At 45.0% G+C, this 20,453-nt stretch overlaps 1 protein-coding gene across 1 annotated transcript in view; it reads left to right on the top strand.

Annotated features, from left to right (window-relative positions):
- The window catches only part of PXN (paxillin), a 72,797-nt gene that overhangs the window by 41,962 nt on the left and 10,382 nt on the right, over positions 1 to 20,453 (top strand). The window contains exons 4-8 of the mRNA XM_054996107.1: positions 474 to 613; positions 1,017 to 1,218; positions 2,551 to 2,686; positions 18,172 to 18,342; positions 18,728 to 18,901. Of these exons, the coding sequence (XP_054852082.1) occupies positions 474 to 613; positions 1,017 to 1,218; positions 2,551 to 2,686; positions 18,172 to 18,342; positions 18,728 to 18,901 (823 nt within the window). The remainder of the gene's footprint in view (positions 1 to 473; positions 614 to 1,016; positions 1,219 to 2,550; positions 2,687 to 18,171; positions 18,343 to 18,727; positions 18,902 to 20,453) is intronic.

Here is a 20,453-nt window from a genome sequence, read left to right on the forward strand (position 1 = left end):
GCTCCTCACGGGCACCCCTTACAGCCACAAAAGTTATACCTCCTGGGCTCTTTTCAAACAGCACCTGCTACAAGGAGGTAAAGTCAAGTCATCACTTCCTCTTTGCTTTGGGAAAGAGGTGCTGTTTGGTTTAAGTTTCCAAAGAAGGGGAGGATTTGCAATTTACAAAGGCCACAGCTAGAGGTTGCCAAGTCAGAGAAGGCTGTGCCTGTGGCCAGGCTGCAGACTCATGACCTACTGGTTTTTATCTGCAAGATTCAAGAAGCGAGTGGACATCATGTATCAGTGGATGCCGTGGTGTTTCTGGTTACCATGCTGGGGATCTCTGCATTAGGAGTTTAGTTTCTTGACAGAACTAGTTTTCATACCTGCTCCCTTCCCTCTGCACTAATGCAAGTCATCTTTTAGAGAAAGAGCATCAGCGGTTGAAGTTCATGACCAAACCATCCTCTTCCTTCTTCTCTGAACTCCAGTTTCCCTAACAAGCAGAAGTCTGCCGAACCCTCTCCCACCCTCATGAGCTCCTCGCTAGGCAATAACCTGTCAGAACTGGACCGACTGCTACTGGAACTGAATGCTGTTCAACACAATCCTCCTAGCGGCTATTCAGCAGGTATGGATCAGTGGCTCCAGTGGCCATTGGGCAGTGAAAAGCAGATAAATTAATTGGGGGGGATGGAACTTCCATATGCTGGATGGGTTGTCTTAATGGGAATGTTATAGCGGAGACTGGGATACCTGCAACTCCACCGGGAGCAGCACGAGGCCGGTGGGATAGAAGAGAAGATGGGAGATCCTTGGTGGCCCCTTGTGATCCTTAAATTATCTTTTGATGAACTGAAATGTAGGAGTCTGAAGTAAAGCTTTGGGTACAAAGTGGGGAGGGAATATACCATGTAAAAATTTTCCAAGTCCTCTGTCTCTGTCCTCCCTGCATTCTTCCCATAACTTTTGCTGGCACCTGTTTTGTTGCAAGTGGTGCTTATCTGCCTGTCCTGTGTTCTTTTCCTTGCCAGATGAAACCACAAGGAGCCCCTCGTTGCCCAGTGGGACTGGCTCTCACTATGGCATCCCGGAGAATGCTACCTCTTTGAACACAAAACCAGCAGCCCCTGTGAAAGAGAAACCCAAGCGGAATGGAGGGCATGACATTGAGGATGTGTGTCCTAGCGTGGAGAGCCTTTTAGATGAACTGGAGAGCTCAGTGCCTAGCCCAGTGTAAGTAGTTATTTGGCCACATCTCCTTTAAGTGCAGGAGTATCAGGGTAGAGAAGGTAGTGGCACTCCACTCTATGTTTGTTGGGGTTTTTTTGCTTCCTTAAAAGTGCGGGCCTGCCAAAAAGAAATGGAAAACTGGTGAATCTTAAAAGCTTGGATAGAATTGTTGTCCTTTTGAGTTTTCACCAGGTGTGTAATCTCAGTCTTCTCTCTGTAGGTATATATACCACTCTTGTGGACAAATTAGTGCCACACTCAGAGCAGTATTATTATCCCCACAATACAGCAGGGGAGCTGGGGCCGAGAGGAGCAACTTACCCAAGGCCACCTGCAGAGTTCATGGCAGTAGTGGGAGTCAAACCAGCAGACTGCTGGCTCGGAGCCGAGGCACTTAACCACAATGCTACAGTAGCTCTTCGTTTCAGCAAGGTTGCTATGTCATGTGGTTACTAAGCAAACCCTAGGATCAGACGGTCGAGTTTCCAGAAGAAGAGGGAACTACAAAAAACAGATTGGGAAGATGGATAGAGAGCAGGGCTCATTTCGAGGAGGAATGCACCAGAACGGTGCCTCCCCCGCCCAGCACCAACCCGGTCCCTGCCATTTTGGCCCCGATCCGGGCTGAAACGGCCATTTGGGGCCTGTTTCAGCCCAGATTGGGGTTGAAACGGCCCGGATCGGGTTGGTGCTGGATGGGGGAAGCGTCCCCTACCGGGCACTGACCTGGTCCTGGCCATTTTGGGCCCATTTCAGAGACAAAGGGGCTTGGATTGGGGCTGGTGCCAGGCGGGGGAAGGCTCCCCTGCTTGGCACCAACCTGGTCCCGGCCGTTTTGGCTCTGATTCGGGCCAAAACGGGCCCAAAATGGCCATTTTCGGCACTTTGGGGTCCTTTTGAGCCCGGATCAGGGCCAAAACAGCCCGGACTGGGTCAGTGCCAGGCAGGGATGCCAAGTGGACCACCTTAAACCAGGGAACAACCTGAAGACCTTAGTGGGTGCATGGGGGGCATATGAAGAGAGACAGTTCTTTAGTCTACAAATTATTTACTTCATTTATACCCCACTTTTCTCCCCAGTGGAGGCCCAGAGTGACTAGCAACATTCTCCCCTTCTCCATTTTATCCTCACAAAAACCCTGTGAGGTAGGTTAGGCTGAGATTATATGAGTGGCCCAGGGTTGCCCAGCAAGTTTCCATGACACACTGAAGTTTCAAATCTGGGTCTCCCAAATCCTAGTCTGACACTCGTCTTTTGGGAAAAAAGGCAAAACTTCTCAGCAGCATGTGAACATGTCCTGTCTTTTTTTGTTCGTTTGTTTTGTTTTTGGTCAGTCCAGCCATCACTGTGAATCAAGGCGAGATGAGCAGCCCCCAGCGGGTCACCTCCAGCCAGCAGCAGACTCGCATTTCTGCCTCTTCAGCAACGAGGGAACTGGATGAGCTGATGGCTTCACTTTCTGACTTCAAGGTGCCCTGTCACTTCAACGCCTGGCATGTTCCACTCACTTGTCTGCGTCTTTCCTCGCTGACTTCTTTCTCTTGCCCTCTATTCGTGACCTGTCTGCCTGAGTGTCCTTCTGTCACCCTCCTGGGTGTTTTTGTTCCTTGGTACATTGGTTTGTTGTTGCCATTCACCTAGCATGCTTTGTGAGCCTTGCAACTGGACATAGAGTTTTCCTCTTCTGATTTATGTCTAGACGGTCTTCTCAAGGAATATGAAAGTCTTCAAATTACACTTGGGTGCTGGAGTGTATGTTTCTGTTTTGTACTTTGCTAAATATTTGCCAAGGGGTGAAAAAAGGTGTATGTGTGGTGTGTGTGTGTGTGTGTGTGTTGAGAATACATTTTTGTAAGAAACTGCTAAAAAAGTAGACACTTGCTAGATCAGAAAGACAATTTGTTGAGAAGTCACTGATTTTTTTTCCAAATTTAATACAAGAAATGATAAAACCATACTGTACAAACAAGAAAGGGATTAAAACTAAGCCATAAAAGACATTATCAAAACCACTCTTGGCAAATTGTTAAAAACCCAAGAATTACAATAAATGAGCATTTTAACTTTGTTGCGTGGGGGGAATTACTTCTTTGGCATTTAAAACATCTAAAATTGGTTTCCAGACTTCATCGTATTCAAATAAAGGGACTGCCATATGCAAGTTCCCAAAAAACGGAGTCACTGATGACATTTTTAACCTGCCCTATTGCAATGGAATGATCCAAATCTATGAATGATGTAATGCTTTTTTTTTCCTAAGTGGCCAATGCACTTCAGATATTTGTGTGTAAATATTTCTGTGCTGTGGAGCGGCTTGCAGTAATAGCCAAATTAAAACACATTGGAAATCATCAACAGCACAAAACTCAGTGGGCTGGATCCTGCCACGTTGCTCAGCAAAGCTCCTCCTCCTCTGCAGGCAGGCTCCACACTTAGTTGAGTAAAGTGGCAGGATTCAACCCAGTGAATTCCATAAAATGTTAAAAGTCAGCAGAATAAAAACAACCATCCAATAAAGAGTTATAAAACAAGAGTTATAAAACAAGAGTTCAATTCATCAGTATGCCATGGGGGAAAAATCAGCACGAGTTTGTCATCCCAAACACTTGCCTGAACCAAACTGTCTTAACCATCCCCCAGAAGTGATGGTGCCTGGTGAGGCTCCTGGGTGGAAGAAAGATCTACAGTCTCACCATCACCAAGGAGTGTCCCATGTAGCCACACACCCAACCTTTGAATTATGTTCCTTTAAAGAAAGATTACTATTTATTATCCTCATATAATGGATGTGAAGAAAACTGACAGGAAGGAAATTGATTCATTTAAAATGTGGTGCTGGAGGAGAGTTTTGCGGATACAATGGACAGCCAAAAAGAAGAATAAGTGAGCACTAGATCAAATCAAGCCTGAATTCTCCCTAGAAGCTAAAATGACAAAACTAAGGCTATCGTACTTTGGTCACATCATGTGAAGGCAAGATGCTCTAGAAAAATCAATAATGGGAGGAAAAGTAGAAGGCAGTAGGAAAAGAGGAAGACCTAAAATGAGATGGCTTGACTCAGTAAAAGAAGCCACGTCCTCCACTTTGCAAGATCTAAGCAAGACAGTTAATGATAGGATGTTTTGGAGGTCTTTCATTCATAGGGTTGCCATAGGTCAGAGGCAGCTGGGCAGCACATAACACCCACACATAATGAATGTAGGGGGTAGGGGTGGCCTGCCTAAGGCTATCCAGTGTTTTAAAAATTAACTGGAAGATTTTGGGTTCATATCTTCTTTGCTCAACTACTATTTAATTTTATTTATTTATGAATCTCACTGAGTCTCAAGGCAGATTACATAGTGTGGGATTAGTACAATCAATTTCAAGGACATTTTCATAAACAATTCCATAGGGTAAATAAGTGCAAATTTACAAAGACATAGCATTAGCAAGAATCCAATACAGAGTCAAAGAAATGTTGAAACAGAGCATACACAATTCTAGGACTGATATTAGACAACATATAACTACCTAGTAAGATCCTCCTTGAAGCACAGGTAGCACATAGGAGCACATACTTAAGGCAGCATATAGGACTATGTAGCAATGGTTCCAAAATATTAACATTTTTAAAAAAACTGCTATGAATCATTTGCCTTATTTCAGCAAAATGAAACAAGCAAATTTGCCCATCATGTGTGTCAAAGAGCTTGTTGCATGAGTGGAACTTGGTGGGATGTGGGGAGGGGGGACACCTTATGAAAGGGGAGGGGATGGAAAGCCCACCTTCTGCAAATAAGTAATGCATATATTACTGTCTAGCAATTTCCCCATATACTGCAGGCTCATGTACCTTAGGCACATTTCTGTTATGGACAGAGTGCCTGTAGTCTGATGATATCCCATGAGTCTGTGGTTTAAGAACCGAACCTGGAGTTTGCTTCTAGAAACAAGATCTTCCTGACTCTTGGCTGCTATCTTGCATGCAGCATATGTCGCTACAAGGTGGAGGTGGGGCAGAAGCTTGTGGAAATTTTGCAGTTCTTGGAGGGGTTATAAAATGGCAGCACCGGCTTCCCAGATCAAAATTGTTTTGGTGGGATGGGGAGCACTTACCTTGGGTGAGTTGCTACCAGCGCATATTTATTTGACGCTGGGCTTGACTGACCTCTCAGTGGAAACAGGAATGTTTGGAAGCTGCATCTGGAATACCAACTGTATCAAGCATCTAAAGGATGCAGGTACCTTTTTGTTGCAGTTTCACGTTTGGCAGCAGCATGTTTGGAAGGGCTGTATTGACTGATAAAGCCCCAGGTGGCTTAAGTTCTTCATACTTTGGAGACCTGTTCCCTGCATCACAGAAATCTAGTTCTCAGAAATAGTAGCAAATAAAGGGAGGAAATCTGTTTCTGGGCTGTACTATATTAGACTGAAGGCGAGGGCTTACATGCAAAAACAAAGAAATAAGCCAGCACTGCATCTAGCAACAAGAGAGAAGGATTGGCTGGAATCCTTTGCAAGTTAGTTTTCTGTGCGCAAGTGTTTTAGTTGTTGTATGGAGCAGGATTTGTACATGTGAGCTCCATCCTTTGATCTGATATGGTACTGTCTAGAGACAGATTTATCTCTTTATCTGCTGTTTGTAAGAACTGAAGGCCAAACTACACATTTATGTTTTTTGATGAGCTGGCTTCAGGTTCCCTGTATCCAGCTTGTTTACCAGCATGTAACTGGTATGGGAAAATGCATTTTTGAAGTCTGTACTGTTCTCTTTGGCCTTTTCAGCTTGGGAAAGCCCCCTCCTTCCTCTGCGCCATCAGTTCAGTTGGGCTCCTGGAGACTTTGAAAATGCTTTTCCTCACAGCTGCTACATGACTGGGGGGAACTGACTGAGAGGAAACCCAGACCCAACTTGTCAGAAATATATGTATAATTAATGTATAGTTTAGCCCTAAGCTGCAGTTCTTCAAGGGAACACAGCTTTATTATTCCATCTTTCACCAAATCCATTTGATGGAAGAATGCAAGAGAAGCTTGGAGATTTATTTTTTCTGAGCTTTTTCTTAGAGACTTCTTTTCCTAAGTTTAACCTAGGCAATGCTCTGAAATGGTTTTAAGGCCTTGTTAATGACTGCAGTTAAGCTAAGATGGTAAAGCAAAGTGGAATTTTTATATAGATTTTTATATCTTACTGTATTTTTTCTCCATAATGGTGCTTACTATTGGGATGGTTCAGACTAGAAATCTAAAACAAATACGTTTTGTTCCTTCCAATTCCAGCTCCATAGTGAAATGAACTCCAGTGATATCTGTAGCACCCACATGCATCCTTAAAATTTAGCTGTTCCTGATTTATGTCCTAATAAGCTGTTCATGTTAAGGAAAATACTTTCACCATCTTCATGTGATTATGCAATGAAAGGTGGAGAAATGAGGGGGGGCGGGCTTGTTGATGGTTTACGTTATATGTTCAGCCCTTTTAAGGCAAGGAAGAAAAAAACCCCAGAGGCTACGGGCAGGACATAGCAGAACAGGGACAGAAACCTAACTAACAAAGCCTGGAGGCTGCTGTAGTTTGAGACAGACCCTTTATCCAATTATGTCTGCTTCATTTCTCTTGCTGCACTCTGAAAAAATCATGTAAGGAAGTGGCTTAAAGAACATTGTTGTATTGGTCAAACAGGACACACACACACACACAGTGTGTATATCCCTCAAAGCTTCTTTATGTGACATTTTTACATTTTAAAGGGGGCTGGACAGGCTTTTACCTTGAAGCAAGATTCTACCCCTTTTTCTTTCTATCCACACATACTCCTCTTATCACACTTGGACATGTATAACACCATCACTGCTGGATCAGAGTTATGGCAAGCGTAATCCTAGGAGGAAAGACACAACTGTTGCTTTTTAGAGTGTTATTATCTGTACCATAGTCCCTGGTCTTCTTTTAGCTCTTTCTGTGAGCTAATTTTGTCGCTAAGGGGCATGCAACAACTTCAGTGATTTGCCATTAATTTAGCTGCAGTGTGTGTGTGAGAAGCAAAGAAAAAGGCCAGTAACAAGGAAAACGTAAGCGCAGAGGGCAAAGTTGACCTAACATTGTTTGCTGCTAGCTTAGTCCTTTGCCGACATATCCTCCCCATGGAAACTGGAAGGCGCTGTTTGTATTTGAACAGATGATGTGTTCAAATACCCAAAGGCTCAGTGGTAGAGCATTTACTTTGAATGCAGAAGGTCTGAGGTTCAGTCCCCAGCATCTCCAGTTAAAGAGCATCTCGTAGTAGGTTATGTGAAAGACATCTGAGTCCTTGGAAAGCTGCTGCCAGTCAAAGTGGACAATACTGACTTGGGTAGACTTGGCAGATCCGACTTAGTAAAGCAATTTCCTGTGACAGTCCACTCCTATTCCTTGGTTCTCTAAGGGACACTCCTGACAGGGTTGTGTCTCGATTCTTTCCTGTTCCCTTTTTGGGGTATACTGAACAGTGTGGCTTACCTTTCAAAAGTTTCTGATGACAACCCAAATGTAAGCCAAGAAAAGCTGAATTCTGGTATCTGTTTTCAGTTAAGCAAATCTGCGTCATTTGTCTTATTTTTGCACAATTTATTTTGCTAGTCATAAGAATGAACAAGGAGCTATCTAGGGACTCCCTGGCCATTGAAAATCAAACTCAGCAGACCATTGGGCAGCTGAGAGTTCATTGGGCACTTCAAGCATCTGTTGGCAGCATAAAGGTTACCAACTTTTTGTTTTGTTTTGTATTTCCATGAAAGCTGAAGTTCTTGGATAGCTGCAGTCTGTGCCCCAAATGCTTTTTCTGCCCTCGCGCACGATTACAGCATGTAGACAGCCCAAGTTTTGAAAGGGCCTGCAGCACTACAGACAAGCTACTAACTTGTCATGTTCTGACTCAAGAGCATTCATGGCTCACTTACTAAACAAGTGTCTTCGTTTTAAAATGCCTTGCTCTGTGTTGCTGGGCACCGGAAACTTTCCAAGGTTCTGAACAAAGCTGAGTTGTTCAGTTAAAAGGGTGACGTCTCTGACCTAGAACACTCTTCTTGGATTCAGTTGCATGGGAAGAAGGTGGGGAAATGGCCACTAAGTCCCCTGAATCTTTTATTACGGGTGTGCTGAGCCCTTGCTTTTGTTCCTAACCGAACTAGCCGATCAGGTGACAGAGCTGGGATGGGGGAGGTTGTCTGAGTAAGCAGGTGGTTTGCTGTGGCTGTTGGATTCTGGGCAGGTTTCAGTGCAATTGTTCTCCTGACCTACTTTTGCAGAGAGAGAGAGAGGGAGAGAGAGGCTGGCCTAGTGTCAGGAACTGTGTGCTGCATTTCCACCTTCTGTCCTGCCTCATGATGTATTTTCCTTCTGGCCACCTTGGATAGATTTTTGTTTTAGTGTCATTTTATGTATTTTCCCCCCTTTCACTACTTTCCTCTCTCTTTCCTCAATTCTGTTTGCATCTCTCTCTCATCCCCCCCTCCTCCCCTCCCCTCTCCTCGATCCCATTTCTGTTTCTTTCTACAGACCAGTTCCACTATATCATTGATCTCTGAACCCTCCCTGGAGCTGCTTCCCGGCCCAGATTTGGCTGACAGCATGGCTCCCCTGGCCAGCTCAAAGCAACAAACCACAGGCCGATATGGGGATGTGGCAGGCCCCCTGGCAGCGATGTCACTGGAGGTCCTGCACATCGAAGAGGAAGGCAGCGGTCGAGCCACGGTGGCTGTTCCAGGACATCCTCTCACCACCCTACAACATCCTTCTAGGTCCTGGGCTGAAGTACCTCTTCCAGAGGCATCTGCTTCTCTCTCAGGATCAGAAGGATTGAGCACAAAGTCTACCTCCCATGGGGCATGTCTCTCCATTTCTAAGATGCAGTCTTTGTGCTCTGATGCTGAAGGCCAAAGCTGGGAACTTGCAGAACCTAAAGAGCATATGAGGGAGGATCAGAGATATGGTCCCAAAGTTCCAGCAGTCTCTATTTCAAGCTCCTGCATAACCAGTGGGGTGCCAACGAAGCCGGAACAGGGGGTTGCGTTTGGTCAAATAGCTGCCGCTCACAAGAAGAACGAGGTCAACCAAATAGCTGCAAATGAGCTAAGCCATTTGGAAATGCCTCGGCTTAAACCAACAACACTTTCTGGCGGAGACCATGCTTCACAAGCAGTGTACAAATCCGATCTTTTGAGCGCGGATCAATGGGATAACTTCCCAGGAGCCCAAGGCCAGCAGAGCCATACCGTTCAGCAAGTTACTGAAATCCAGTATCCAGCCAGGGCAAACAGCTGTCCTGATGTTGCTGAGAAGAGGCAAGGTTCAGAGAGGGTGTCCAGAAAAAACAGTCTTCAGAATACACCAGCAGGCCATCAGAAAGAGTCACTCTCTGCTCTGATAGCAGCTCCGGAGTCTGTGGGAAATGCCAGGAAGGAGGAACTGGATCTTGTCCCTGCTGCTTACAGGATTCCTGTGGAGAGGATTTCTACGTCAGGCCAGGCATGCATCAAAGTGAATGCACAGGGGAGTGTGGAGCAAATGTCTCCTGGTGGTGCACCTAGTTTGCTTGTGCATGATATACGTGCCTTTGGGCTTTCTCTCGTAATGGGATGGTATCCTGAAATAAGTTTGCCCTGCATGCTTTACCAAAGTACATTTAATAGCAGCAGCATGGTCCGTGAGCTGCTCTTAAGTTTCGATGGCACCCTTTGGTCTGTGCTTGGCTCCCTTTGGGACGTGAGAATGAAGAGATGCTTGCACTCTGTCAACCCTGGGAAGTGAACCAGGCATGAGGCCTAGAGAGAGGTTTCAGAAGAGCAGCAGCACACTGTATGATGGCAACTGAAGAAGCTTCTTTCAAGTTATCAGTCAGGCAGTACATTGGTTACTTGCTGGCTTAGAATGCAGCCCTGAGGCTCCTAGTTTTAGAATCGTTCTCTGCAACTGCTGTACGCTGTTGCCTAAAAAAGTTATACCACAACCGTTGGAAATGGACTTCTTATTATTTTTTCTTTTGCTGCATTAGAGGGCTGCAGCTGTTCTTCTGCATGATGTGTACCTTTACACTCTCTCTCGGTTGTTGGGGTTGGAGAATCCAATAGTCCTCTAAGCTTATGGTGCTTAAGGAGGCCGTCATAGGTCATGGTGGTTATAAGGTTTTTCTAACACCTGATGAGATGGCCTCTCTTGAACTTGGCCGCTTGCAATGACTTCATTGGCTTTCTGTAGCCAGTGCTGTGTGTGTTCAGCTGACATTGCTTTCTTTAAAGGGCTTTTCTGAAAAACTGAGCCAATGCCTGTGGCACTGCCAGAATTAATTTTTTTCCCCACTGAGGAAAGAGCGGTTTGTTTTTCTCCTGGACGTGGTCACTAACAGATTTTAGTGTGAAGCATGTGCTTCCTACACTGTTCAGTTGGGGTTGTGGTTCTTGTGTTTTGAGGTTGTCGCTTCCCCCCCATTAAGATAAAATCTGTTATCAAGCAAACGAAAGAGACCTCCAACGTGCACCCGATGTGCCGTGACCTCTCACCACGACGCAAGCTGGGGCCCGCCATATTTCACAAGTCAGTCTCCCAAGACCGCTTGATTGAAGAGCTGCAGGACAGGCTGGGGATCAGCAAACCAGAACAGGAGGAGTGGAGGAGACAAGACAGCTGGCTGACAGAAGGGGTCATCATAATCTCCAAGCCTCCAAAGAAACAGCAAGATGGTGTCCAGCAGGTAGAAAAGGTAGAGAGTAACACCTTGCACATATGTGTGTGTTTTGCCTCTGCACCACTGAAGGAGTCTCTCATTTGGTATGATGAAAACAGCTCAGGGCACATCTGCATGGTACCTGTCCAACTTCTTATTTCAGAAGCATTATACATGCATACACCTGGAAGCACAGCAATTGCCTCTTCAATCACTCCTGCACCAAAAGGAAGAAGCCAGTGGGGTAAACTGTACAGTTTGTCCTGCTCCCATAATTGTTCCTGTCAATCATTTTGCATGTTTGAGAAGCAGCAGTGACTGTATCTCCAATACTGGGGGACAGAGAGGAACAGATGAGTTGTCTGATAGCTTTTCCAGTTCCTAAAATAAGGTGCAGAGATGACCTTTGAACTGAGTACTTACACAAGTTAAAGATTTCAAAACCGGGCATCCTGGCCAACAGTGTTGTGTTGAAAACGAGAGGAAAGAGATGGGATGCAAGTTGGCTTGCTTTCCAGAGAATCAGCAGTAATGCCTTAAAGCATCTCAAATTAGGAGCGAGAAATTTCAGGAAGTTACGTAATGTTTGGCTTTTGTACAGGCTCAGATAGATGCACTATGATTGACAACACTGTGCTTTGTAATGTTTCAGAGTTGTACCTGTGGGAGCCTCTGTTTGGGATCTGTCTTCTCTTGCCAAACGAGCAGTTCTTTTGTATCGGCTTGGAGACCCGAATCCCTCTATTACAGAGAGGGACAGACTCTCAGCATGGAAACCGTGCCTTCTTCATATGGCATTTTTAAACTTAAAAGCATGAAGGCCAGTCATTAAACAGCATTCCTTTATTTTAGCACTCCAGGGTATTAAATATTCAGATGCAAAACCTGACCTTCCAAATTGTTGCTAAACTGAGCACAATTCTCCAGGTGCCTTCTTTGCCTAATTTTCTCTAGATACAAGTGGAGAAAATGCCCCTTTCTACTCTATTTTTCCACTTGATTCTGCGTGGCTGTTGGGCTAGGTCTTGAAAAGAAAAACAAACGTGCTTGATTTGAGGTGGAATGGAGTCTCCACACTGGGCAGAATAGGGGGGACCCTCTTTTGCCCCATGTTGTCTCCTCTTGATACTTTAGATTCCTGTAAGCTGCCTCTAAACTTGTTCATGTTTCTTCCTGCTTTCTTCCTAGGTTATAATTCCTGCCGAATCTCCCCTCCCTCTGCGAAGAACAATCGCTGTTCCGCCCTCTCCCCCACTGCAGTGTCCTAAAGAGGTTTCAAAGGCTGTCTCTGTCAATACCGCATCCTTCTCTTCTCCTATCCCTCATGCTCCACCCCCTCCACCACCCCCTCCCTTGCCCCCGCCACCTCCACCACCATCTCCTCATGTCCCTCAGTTGCGCTATGCCCCATCCACCCCACCTCCCCAACCTCTGCTTCACTGGGAAATGCTTTTGGAGAACACTCATTCTTCCCAGGCATGGATACAGACAGAGCCAATCCCCGTGGCCTCTCCGCCCAAGACAATGATGTCAGTTGGCTGCCAAACAGATGAGGATTCTTTCTTCACACCCATGCAGGCATGCCTTTTTTCTAAAAAGAGAGGGTTTTGGTTTGTTAAAACTCTGCCAAGCTTAAGCCCTGCATCCTTATTGACTCCCGAGACCGAGATGAAGGCTGATCCTGATCCAAAAGGGGGAAGAGTTAATGTTAGTGGGATAAAACACCTCTCAGTTTTCATAGTAGTGCTTTTCACACATGGACAAAACAATCCACTGCCATATATATCAACTGACTGCACTGGAGATAGCACATGGTGTGCCATAGACCTGTGTAGCAGTGGAGTAGATCCTGCCCCCAACCAGGATATCTCTAGCCCCAAAGTTCCACCTGTGGGCATGTCCGGGGAGGGGGCATTATGTGATTTGGAAAATACACTTGCAAAAGTCTTGGCCCATGTACCAGGGGCCCAGTTGAAAAGTTTACCTCCTTGCTTATGAGGAGACCTATAAAGTTATAGAGGTGTGACCGCATGGAGCTGCCTTATACTGAATCAGACCCTTGGTCCATCAGTCTCAGACTGGCAGCGCCTCTCCAGGGTCTCTGGCAGAGGTCTTTCACATCACCCACAACTTGCTCTCTAGCAGGAGATAGTGGGGATTGAACCTGGGACCTTGTGCATGCCAAGCAGATGCTCTCCCACTGAGCTACAGTCCCTCCCCTGTGTGCATGAACTATGTGCATTCAGAACAGTTCCCATGAATTAGCTGAGAATTATCTTAGCTTTGGCCCCATTCTCCATGGCTTTAATTCCTTTGACTTTAGGATGGAAAAAATGATGGAGAAGCATTTGTATACCACATGGCTGGGTGTTCATCTGTCTTCCTCATGTGGAAATAGTTAGAAGAGGAGAATCCTGTGTATATTAGCAGATCAGCATAGAAAAGGCTTCATGGAGATTATTTTAGGTGCATAAGTTTATAATAGCTCAGCCTATACCTAAGACTGTGGTTGAGGGTAGACTTTGCCTCCAGAATTTGTAATGCTGTGGATAGCTTTCCATTAACCCCATTTTACAGATGTGGAAGCTGAGGAATATTGAATGGCTTGAACATTCCAGCCAATGATCCTGTGACTAAGCCAGGATTTGGAGCCTGCAATTTGTTTGGACCCACATCTAAAACCTTGTGGGGGATTGCAGTGGCTCTGAAATGAATACAGCTACAGTCTCACAGCACTCATTATGAATTGTGCTTTGCAGGACCTTTATACTCCACCTCTGGATCGGAGCTCTTGTGTCCTTGCTGCTCGTCCACCCACCCCTGAGAAGGCAGGCTATCTTCTCTCATTCCCACTCTAGCATGCTGTGTGGAAAATGGGTTTCCTTAGCATAGACGTTGATTGTGGCATGAGCAGAACTGGGGGAATGCAGTTGTGATTTTTCTTGAAGCATGGCCTGCTTATTTCTGAAATGTACTAAACTTAGAAGCAACAGCAGCCTTCTTCAAGCTGGCACGAGTTTGGAAAAGTTGCGGCATGACCTTTCCAAGGATGTGAGTTTGGCTGGAAAATGGAAGAAATGGCAAAAAAAAAAAATTCAATCAGTTTAATGAGTTCAAGTGTGCTGGCATGTTGTAGACTCATATTGGAAGCTTACAGAGACAAGGACTCAAATAGAAAGCTGACATAATATCTCTAATGAAGAGCGTATGGGCTGGGAATGTGTTGGGACTTTTTGTTTACTTTACTTTGATACTCTCGGCTTGGATGTTTGTTTGTCACTGGGATCGTTGCTTTTGTGGCTCATTTTGGCAGAGTAGTGACGGCCTGAAAAAAAAACGGGGAGGGGATGCTTGTCAACCACATCCTTGTAAAGTGTTGCTTGCTTGGTCATTTGGTGAATAAAGATTGTTCCAAGTGGCCATTTGGGACAACTGTACAAAATCCAAGCTTCTTTCACATCACAGGTAATTAGCATAAGCACATGAGGTCAGGCAGACCATTTTAAAATGCGGACTAGTAACTTTGACCAACTTATTTGCAGGGTTGCTATGCCTATTAATATATAAATCCTGTCTGCAAAAGGTCCGTCATGTCCGTAACTAATAGATGTTATGCTGAAAGACCTGTGACTCCCTATAGAACAGCAGGTTTTATTGTGTGAGCTGTTGCATGCACAAGCCTCCATCAGATGTGAGTGTAGGCATATGGGGAGAGGGAGGGTGATGAGCTGGTGCTAGGCTTTCGTGGCCTTCTTACATGCCCAGGGTAATGCTGATTGCTACTTTGGGGTCAGGAAGGAATTTTCCTGCAGGCCAGATTGACCAGGGACCCTGGAGGTTTTTTGCCTTCCTCTGGGCATAGAGCAGGAGTCACAGGAGAGGGTGAGGGAGGAGGTAGCTGTGAATTTCCTGCATTGTGCAAGGGGGTGGACTAGATGGCCCTTGGAACCCTTCCAGCCCTATGTTTCTATGGAACTACATGATACCAGGTAAGACCATTAGTCCATTTTGGCCATTGTCTACTCTGATAGTGGATCCTCAGGATCTCAGACAGAGAAATGTCTTTCCAGCTACTTGAGAACCTTTAAACTGCAGATGCTGGGAATAACTATGGAGCTTTCTGCATGCGAAGTATGTACACTCAGCCACAATGCCATAGCCCCTTCCTACAAGGAGACTATGAAGGGGATGGCGTTTGATTAGAAGGTCAATATCAGCAGAAAAAGAGCCCATCTATGCAGTGAGTTAGCCCAGCTTTGGTTCCCATCGTAGTGGAAGTGCTGTCAAGTCGTAGCCGATTTATGGGGTCCATAGTGTTTTCATGGCAAGAGATATTCAGAGGCGGTTTGCCATTGCTTGCCTCTGTGTAATGACCCTGGACTTACTTTGTGGTCTCTCATCCAAGTAATAATTCAAGCCAAACCTCCTGGTCTCCCTAGATCTGATGCGATCAGGCTAACCTGGGCCATTCAGATCAGGGCTTTTGTTCCCATACTAAAGGTGTAGTAGATCAGTTGATTAACCCATTATCTCTGTGGTCCATAAACCTCTCTCCAATTATTCCCGCACATGCAATGAGCTTTCAGTTTTGCAATTTTTTTGCAGTATTGTACAACTAACAACAGATCCCATTGTGTGGAAAAATACAACGGGCTCTAGAAAACTGATTTGGCAGAACCCCGCTTTAGGGCCTTGGGAGGGCCATGCTGCCACGCCGGGCCTCCTTGCAGTTTGGTCATTGATCTATCCATTCCTTCTATGTGTAATGCTGCTTTTTGAATGTGAGGTGTCCCCTCCCCCACCCCTGGTTAATCTGCACCTTCTCTCTAGTCATTTGGCTTTTCAGGAAGAGAAACAGTGGGCTATCTTTCCAACTTTTGCCTACATTGTATGGACAAATCTCATGGCAACACCTCTGATGCCTAAAGCATTGGTACTAAGCAGCATATGTTTGTATTGTGTAATTTCTAGAAAGGTTGTGCAGGAGAGTTTGCTGGTGTGTCCCATGTTAGTTAACAGAAGGAGGCAATAGAGCCATTCCGATTTTGCATCTTTGGACCAGACACCTTGGTTTGGCCCTGCTCTGATAGCTTATCCTCAGTCTTTTGGAACTCCTAGTGTGCAGGTCCATTTCTAACCATTGAGTTTTTAGTTTGTATGGCCATGGGTGGGTGGGATTTATTTGATGACACTTGGAGAAGGCTGTTAGCAGAAACAGGCAGCAGGAGCATGCCTAAGGCCAAACTAAGGAGCTTGTGGCAGATTTGCCCAAGGGAATTCCTTGATCTTTTGCTTATTCTCTTAATCACTGTATCACACCAGCTCCACTACATAGTGGAAGGTGTGTGGTTGGTACCAGAGGAAATCTCAGAAGCCGATTTTGTGTGTGTGTCTGTGAACAAGATGTCTAGCAGCTAAGAGCAGAGCTTCCATGCCATTCTGATCTGATGGGGTATAAATCCTGTAAATAAAAAAGTCCCCTGTCTAGTCCTTGGCAACACTGCCACCACCACGCGTAACTAGCAAGAACAGAATTTATGGGGGTTGCTCCTTTTCAGAACCAGCATTTGGAGATAGCACTGATTTTTAGGTGTGTTCACGTGTGTATTTTTTTTTTTAGCACACAGCAGGCACATTTTTACCAGTCATTATGATTATTTTCACAGTATTTAACAGTAAATTATGTGGCTTGTGCCAGTCACAAAAGAAGCAAAGCCAGGTCATCCACAGATGATGTAGGAGTGTCTATATACTCAGGAGACTTCCCAGATATGAAAAAAATGTTTTCATTAAACAAAGGAAAAAGAAGAAAATAATCTGTTGAGGATTGAATATGCTGTAGAAGGCACAGACCATTGAGAGTAGTAGACAGTTAGTGAAAGGAGAAAATGGGAGGGACACACTTGAGGGATATAGGGAAATGGGCTTGCTCAAGTTCCTAAGAGCTTATAGATACAGAGGAGTTAACTGTGTTAGTCTGTAGTAACAAAATAGTAAAGAGTCTAGTGGCACCTTTAAGACTAACCCACTTTATTGTAGCATAAGCTTTTGAGAACCACAGCTCTCTTTGTCAGATGCATACTCTGACTAACCACAGCTCTCTTTGTCAGATGCACGCATCTGACAAAGAGAGCTGTGGTTCTTGAACACTTATGCTACAATAAAGTGGGTTAGTCTTAAAGATGCTACTGGACTCTTTTTTATAGTATTTGGAGGGGGAGATTTGGGTTGAGGATGGGGAACTTCCCAATTGTTTCTCCCCCCACCCTGGGCAATTCCTCCCAGCCTCTCGGCTTGTGAACTACTCTTATGCATCATTTACTCCATAGCACTCCTCCTGTGGCCACAGTGCTCCATGCCGGAAGTTTTCTAAGAGCAGACTTTCAGTACTGTTATATTCTGAGCATGAACAACCTTTTCTAGGAGGAGAAGACAAATTAGGCATTTCGTTTCCATGAGCCCTGAAGGGCGAAATGACTGCTCAAGATCTGCTGATGTGTTTATGCTTTTTCTATAGAATTTCATAGCTATGTGAGTATGTGTCCGTACACGTCTGTACGTGTGTGAGTTAGGTCTTATGGGATGGGTGGCCTGCTCCCAGTCTTCATTGGCACACCTGGCAGAAGATGAGGCATATTTTCTTGTCCCAAAAAAACAGTATTTAAAAGTATACTAAATCTTCATATACTTAAAGCTGAATCACAGTTGAAATTGTGATTGACGTTGGAGATGTAATACTCACTGTCCCAGGATATACTCAGAGGGCACATGATGCAGCAACTTTGCTAATACTGAACAGGTCTTAATTTGTTGTACATTGCCCTGAATTCTACAATGAAAAAAAGAGGTAGTATATAAATATATTGTGTGGCTTTCTTGCAGATGTTTGGCACTGTTTAATTACAAGGCAATTTTACATCAGAAACTATCTTTACCTATCCTCCTGGGAAACTTTTAAAGCCATGCAATTAGCTCACATAACCTTTCCTTTCCCATCAGTCTTCCATCAGTCTTTTTGCTTGTTCATAGTTGCCCTTGGAGACGCTGAAACCATTGACTTCCTTGGTTTGGGATGCTTGTTCTGGCAGAGTTCTTAAAATCTCTGCTTCTGGCCTTGGTTTTTTGATTCTTTGCTGCATTTTGTGCTTGCATCATCCTCTTCATTATCCACTTGCAGAAGACTGCAAAAAGGCATCGTGATCTTATTTGGGGAGAAGGGCTTGTGAGTAGAATGCTCATCTTACAGTCTCTGGTTTCACTCTGTCTTGCAGTTCATGTCCCAAGGGAAAGGCGGGAATAGCTACCCATCCTCTACTCCTCCAAAACCTGGCAGCCAGTTGGACAGCATGCTTGGAAGCCTCCAATCTGACTTGAACAAACTTGGTGTAGCGACCGTTGCCAAAGGTGTCTGCGGAGCATGCAAGAAGCCAATTGCTGGGCAGGTGAGTCTGGGGGAACTAATCCCCCTTGGGAGAATCTTGAGCTACACCTGGGAGGGCATTTAAAATCATATGGATGAATGGACTGGCGATGCCGAAGAAACTGAAGTACTCTATTTATCCACTGGCCAGGTACTCTGTAAGCTCCTCCAGTGACCTCTGCCCTGCCCATGAGGGACTGCCCTCTCCTGAGATGATAGGTAATTCAGTTTTCATGCTACCCCAGTCCAGGGATCCACCCGAGTTAGTAGAAGTTTCTCTCTCTCTCTCTGATCTGCGCCGATGTCTGCCTGCTGCATTGTCATGTGAGATGCCCACACTTGAGACGTAGAGCATCTGCTAAAGCCAAGTCTCTCTTCTCTTTTCTCCTCTCCCTTCATCCCCTCAGGTTGTTACAGCGATGGGGAAGACGTGGCACCCAGAACACTTTGTCTGCACCCATTGCCAGGAAGAGATAGGGTCACGGAACTTCTTTGAGCGCGACGGCCAGCCCTACTGCGAGAAGGACTATCATAACCTCTTCTCTCCGCGCTGCTACTACTGCAATGGACCCATCTTGGATGTGAGTCCCTGATTTGTGTGTAGTGCTCTGAATGTATTTGGATTTACATGTATATTTATTTATACCCAGTGTTTCTGTTCAATGGGGACCCAACGTTGGCTTGCCATGTCATTCATCCCCCTTCCATTTTTGCCACTCCATGACCACTCTGTAAAGTCAGTTAAGCTGTGAGAGAGTGAGTAAACCAAGGTCATCCAGCAGTTTTCCACAGCTGAATGGGGGGGGGGGGGTTGAGCCTGGTTCTTCCAGATCCTGACACTTCAACCACTATACCCTGCTGGCTCTTGTTTCTCATTAGTTGGGCTAATGGACCACCTGCTCAGTCATGCTTTCTTCTTTGCTTATTTAGTGGTTGCTGGAAATCTAGTTCTGACCAACATGTTTAGTGATACTGCAACTGTTTTGTTTTAAAACCGTGCCCTTGGGGTCGGTTCACATGGATCCATCTGCTAATGGTGACACTTTCCCCCAGAGCAAGGAGTCTTCCTCTAGTTCTAGAAGCAGTTGCAGAGGGGTTAGTTGATGTGCTTCTGGACTTCTGTTTATTTTGCAAGAGGTGAGCCTCACATAAGAGGGGAAGGCTCCTTGGCATGAGGGGAAAACGCCACTATTAGCTGAACAGACACATGGTATCCAACCCATGGCTTTCAAGGTGTCTATGAAAACAGTGCACAGATTAGCAGAGTAAACCAGCAGATAACTTTTAATAATGGATTGATTTAACAGCAGTTAAAACAAACTGGTTCTCATGGTTGTAAAGGCTTGCGCTGACAAATCAGACAGCCATAAAATTATATATCTAAAGCAAGTAAAACAGCAGCCCCCATATGAAGCAGTTCAAGTGAATAAACATTAAAGGTTCAGGTAGATGGAACTGGTGGTACATGGTGCCGGGCAGGAGACAATGCCACAATGGAGAATCCACCACGCAGAGGGCCTCCTAACGTGCAGAGACACAGAACAGGACTGGAAGGTCTTGACTGATGGGAAGGACTGTGCAGGAGAAGGTGGTCTCTTAGATACCCTGGTTTCAGACTCTGTGTGTATATGAAATAGATAAGGCAGCATTGCCTTACAAATAGTAATAATCTCTGATCTTTATTATAGCATTTTTTCATAGTGCCGAAGGCATTTTATATGCAAAATCTCAGTATTTAAGCAATTATATCCCATCCTTTAACAACATAATAAAAGTTAAAATATTATGAAGTTGACTCGCAGTTCAAAATCATCATATACAAAGCAGTAGAGCTTTGTACATAAATACATAAATGACAGTACAAAAATATACTAAAAGAGTAATATATAAACACAGCAGTTTTAAGCAGCAAGAACCACATATTACACAAATCATGAGTGAACAAAAAGGTCTTCTCCTGACTTCAGAAAAACACCAGGTTTATTTCTGGAGGAAGGACATTCCAGAGTTGGGGGACCACCACTAAAAAGGCCCTGTTTCTTCTTCTCACTTGCCTCACTTCCAAAAAAGAGGGAGATGGATATTCTGATCTTGAGAGATTTAGATAATCTTTACAACCATCTTGCACGGAAG

The sequence above is a fragment of the Eublepharis macularius genome, chromosome 13 (assembly GCF_028583425.1).
Source record: "Eublepharis macularius isolate TG4126 chromosome 13, MPM_Emac_v1.0, whole genome shotgun sequence".
In the NCBI taxonomy this organism is placed as follows: Eukaryota; Metazoa; Chordata; class Lepidosauria; order Squamata; family Eublepharidae; genus Eublepharis; species Eublepharis macularius.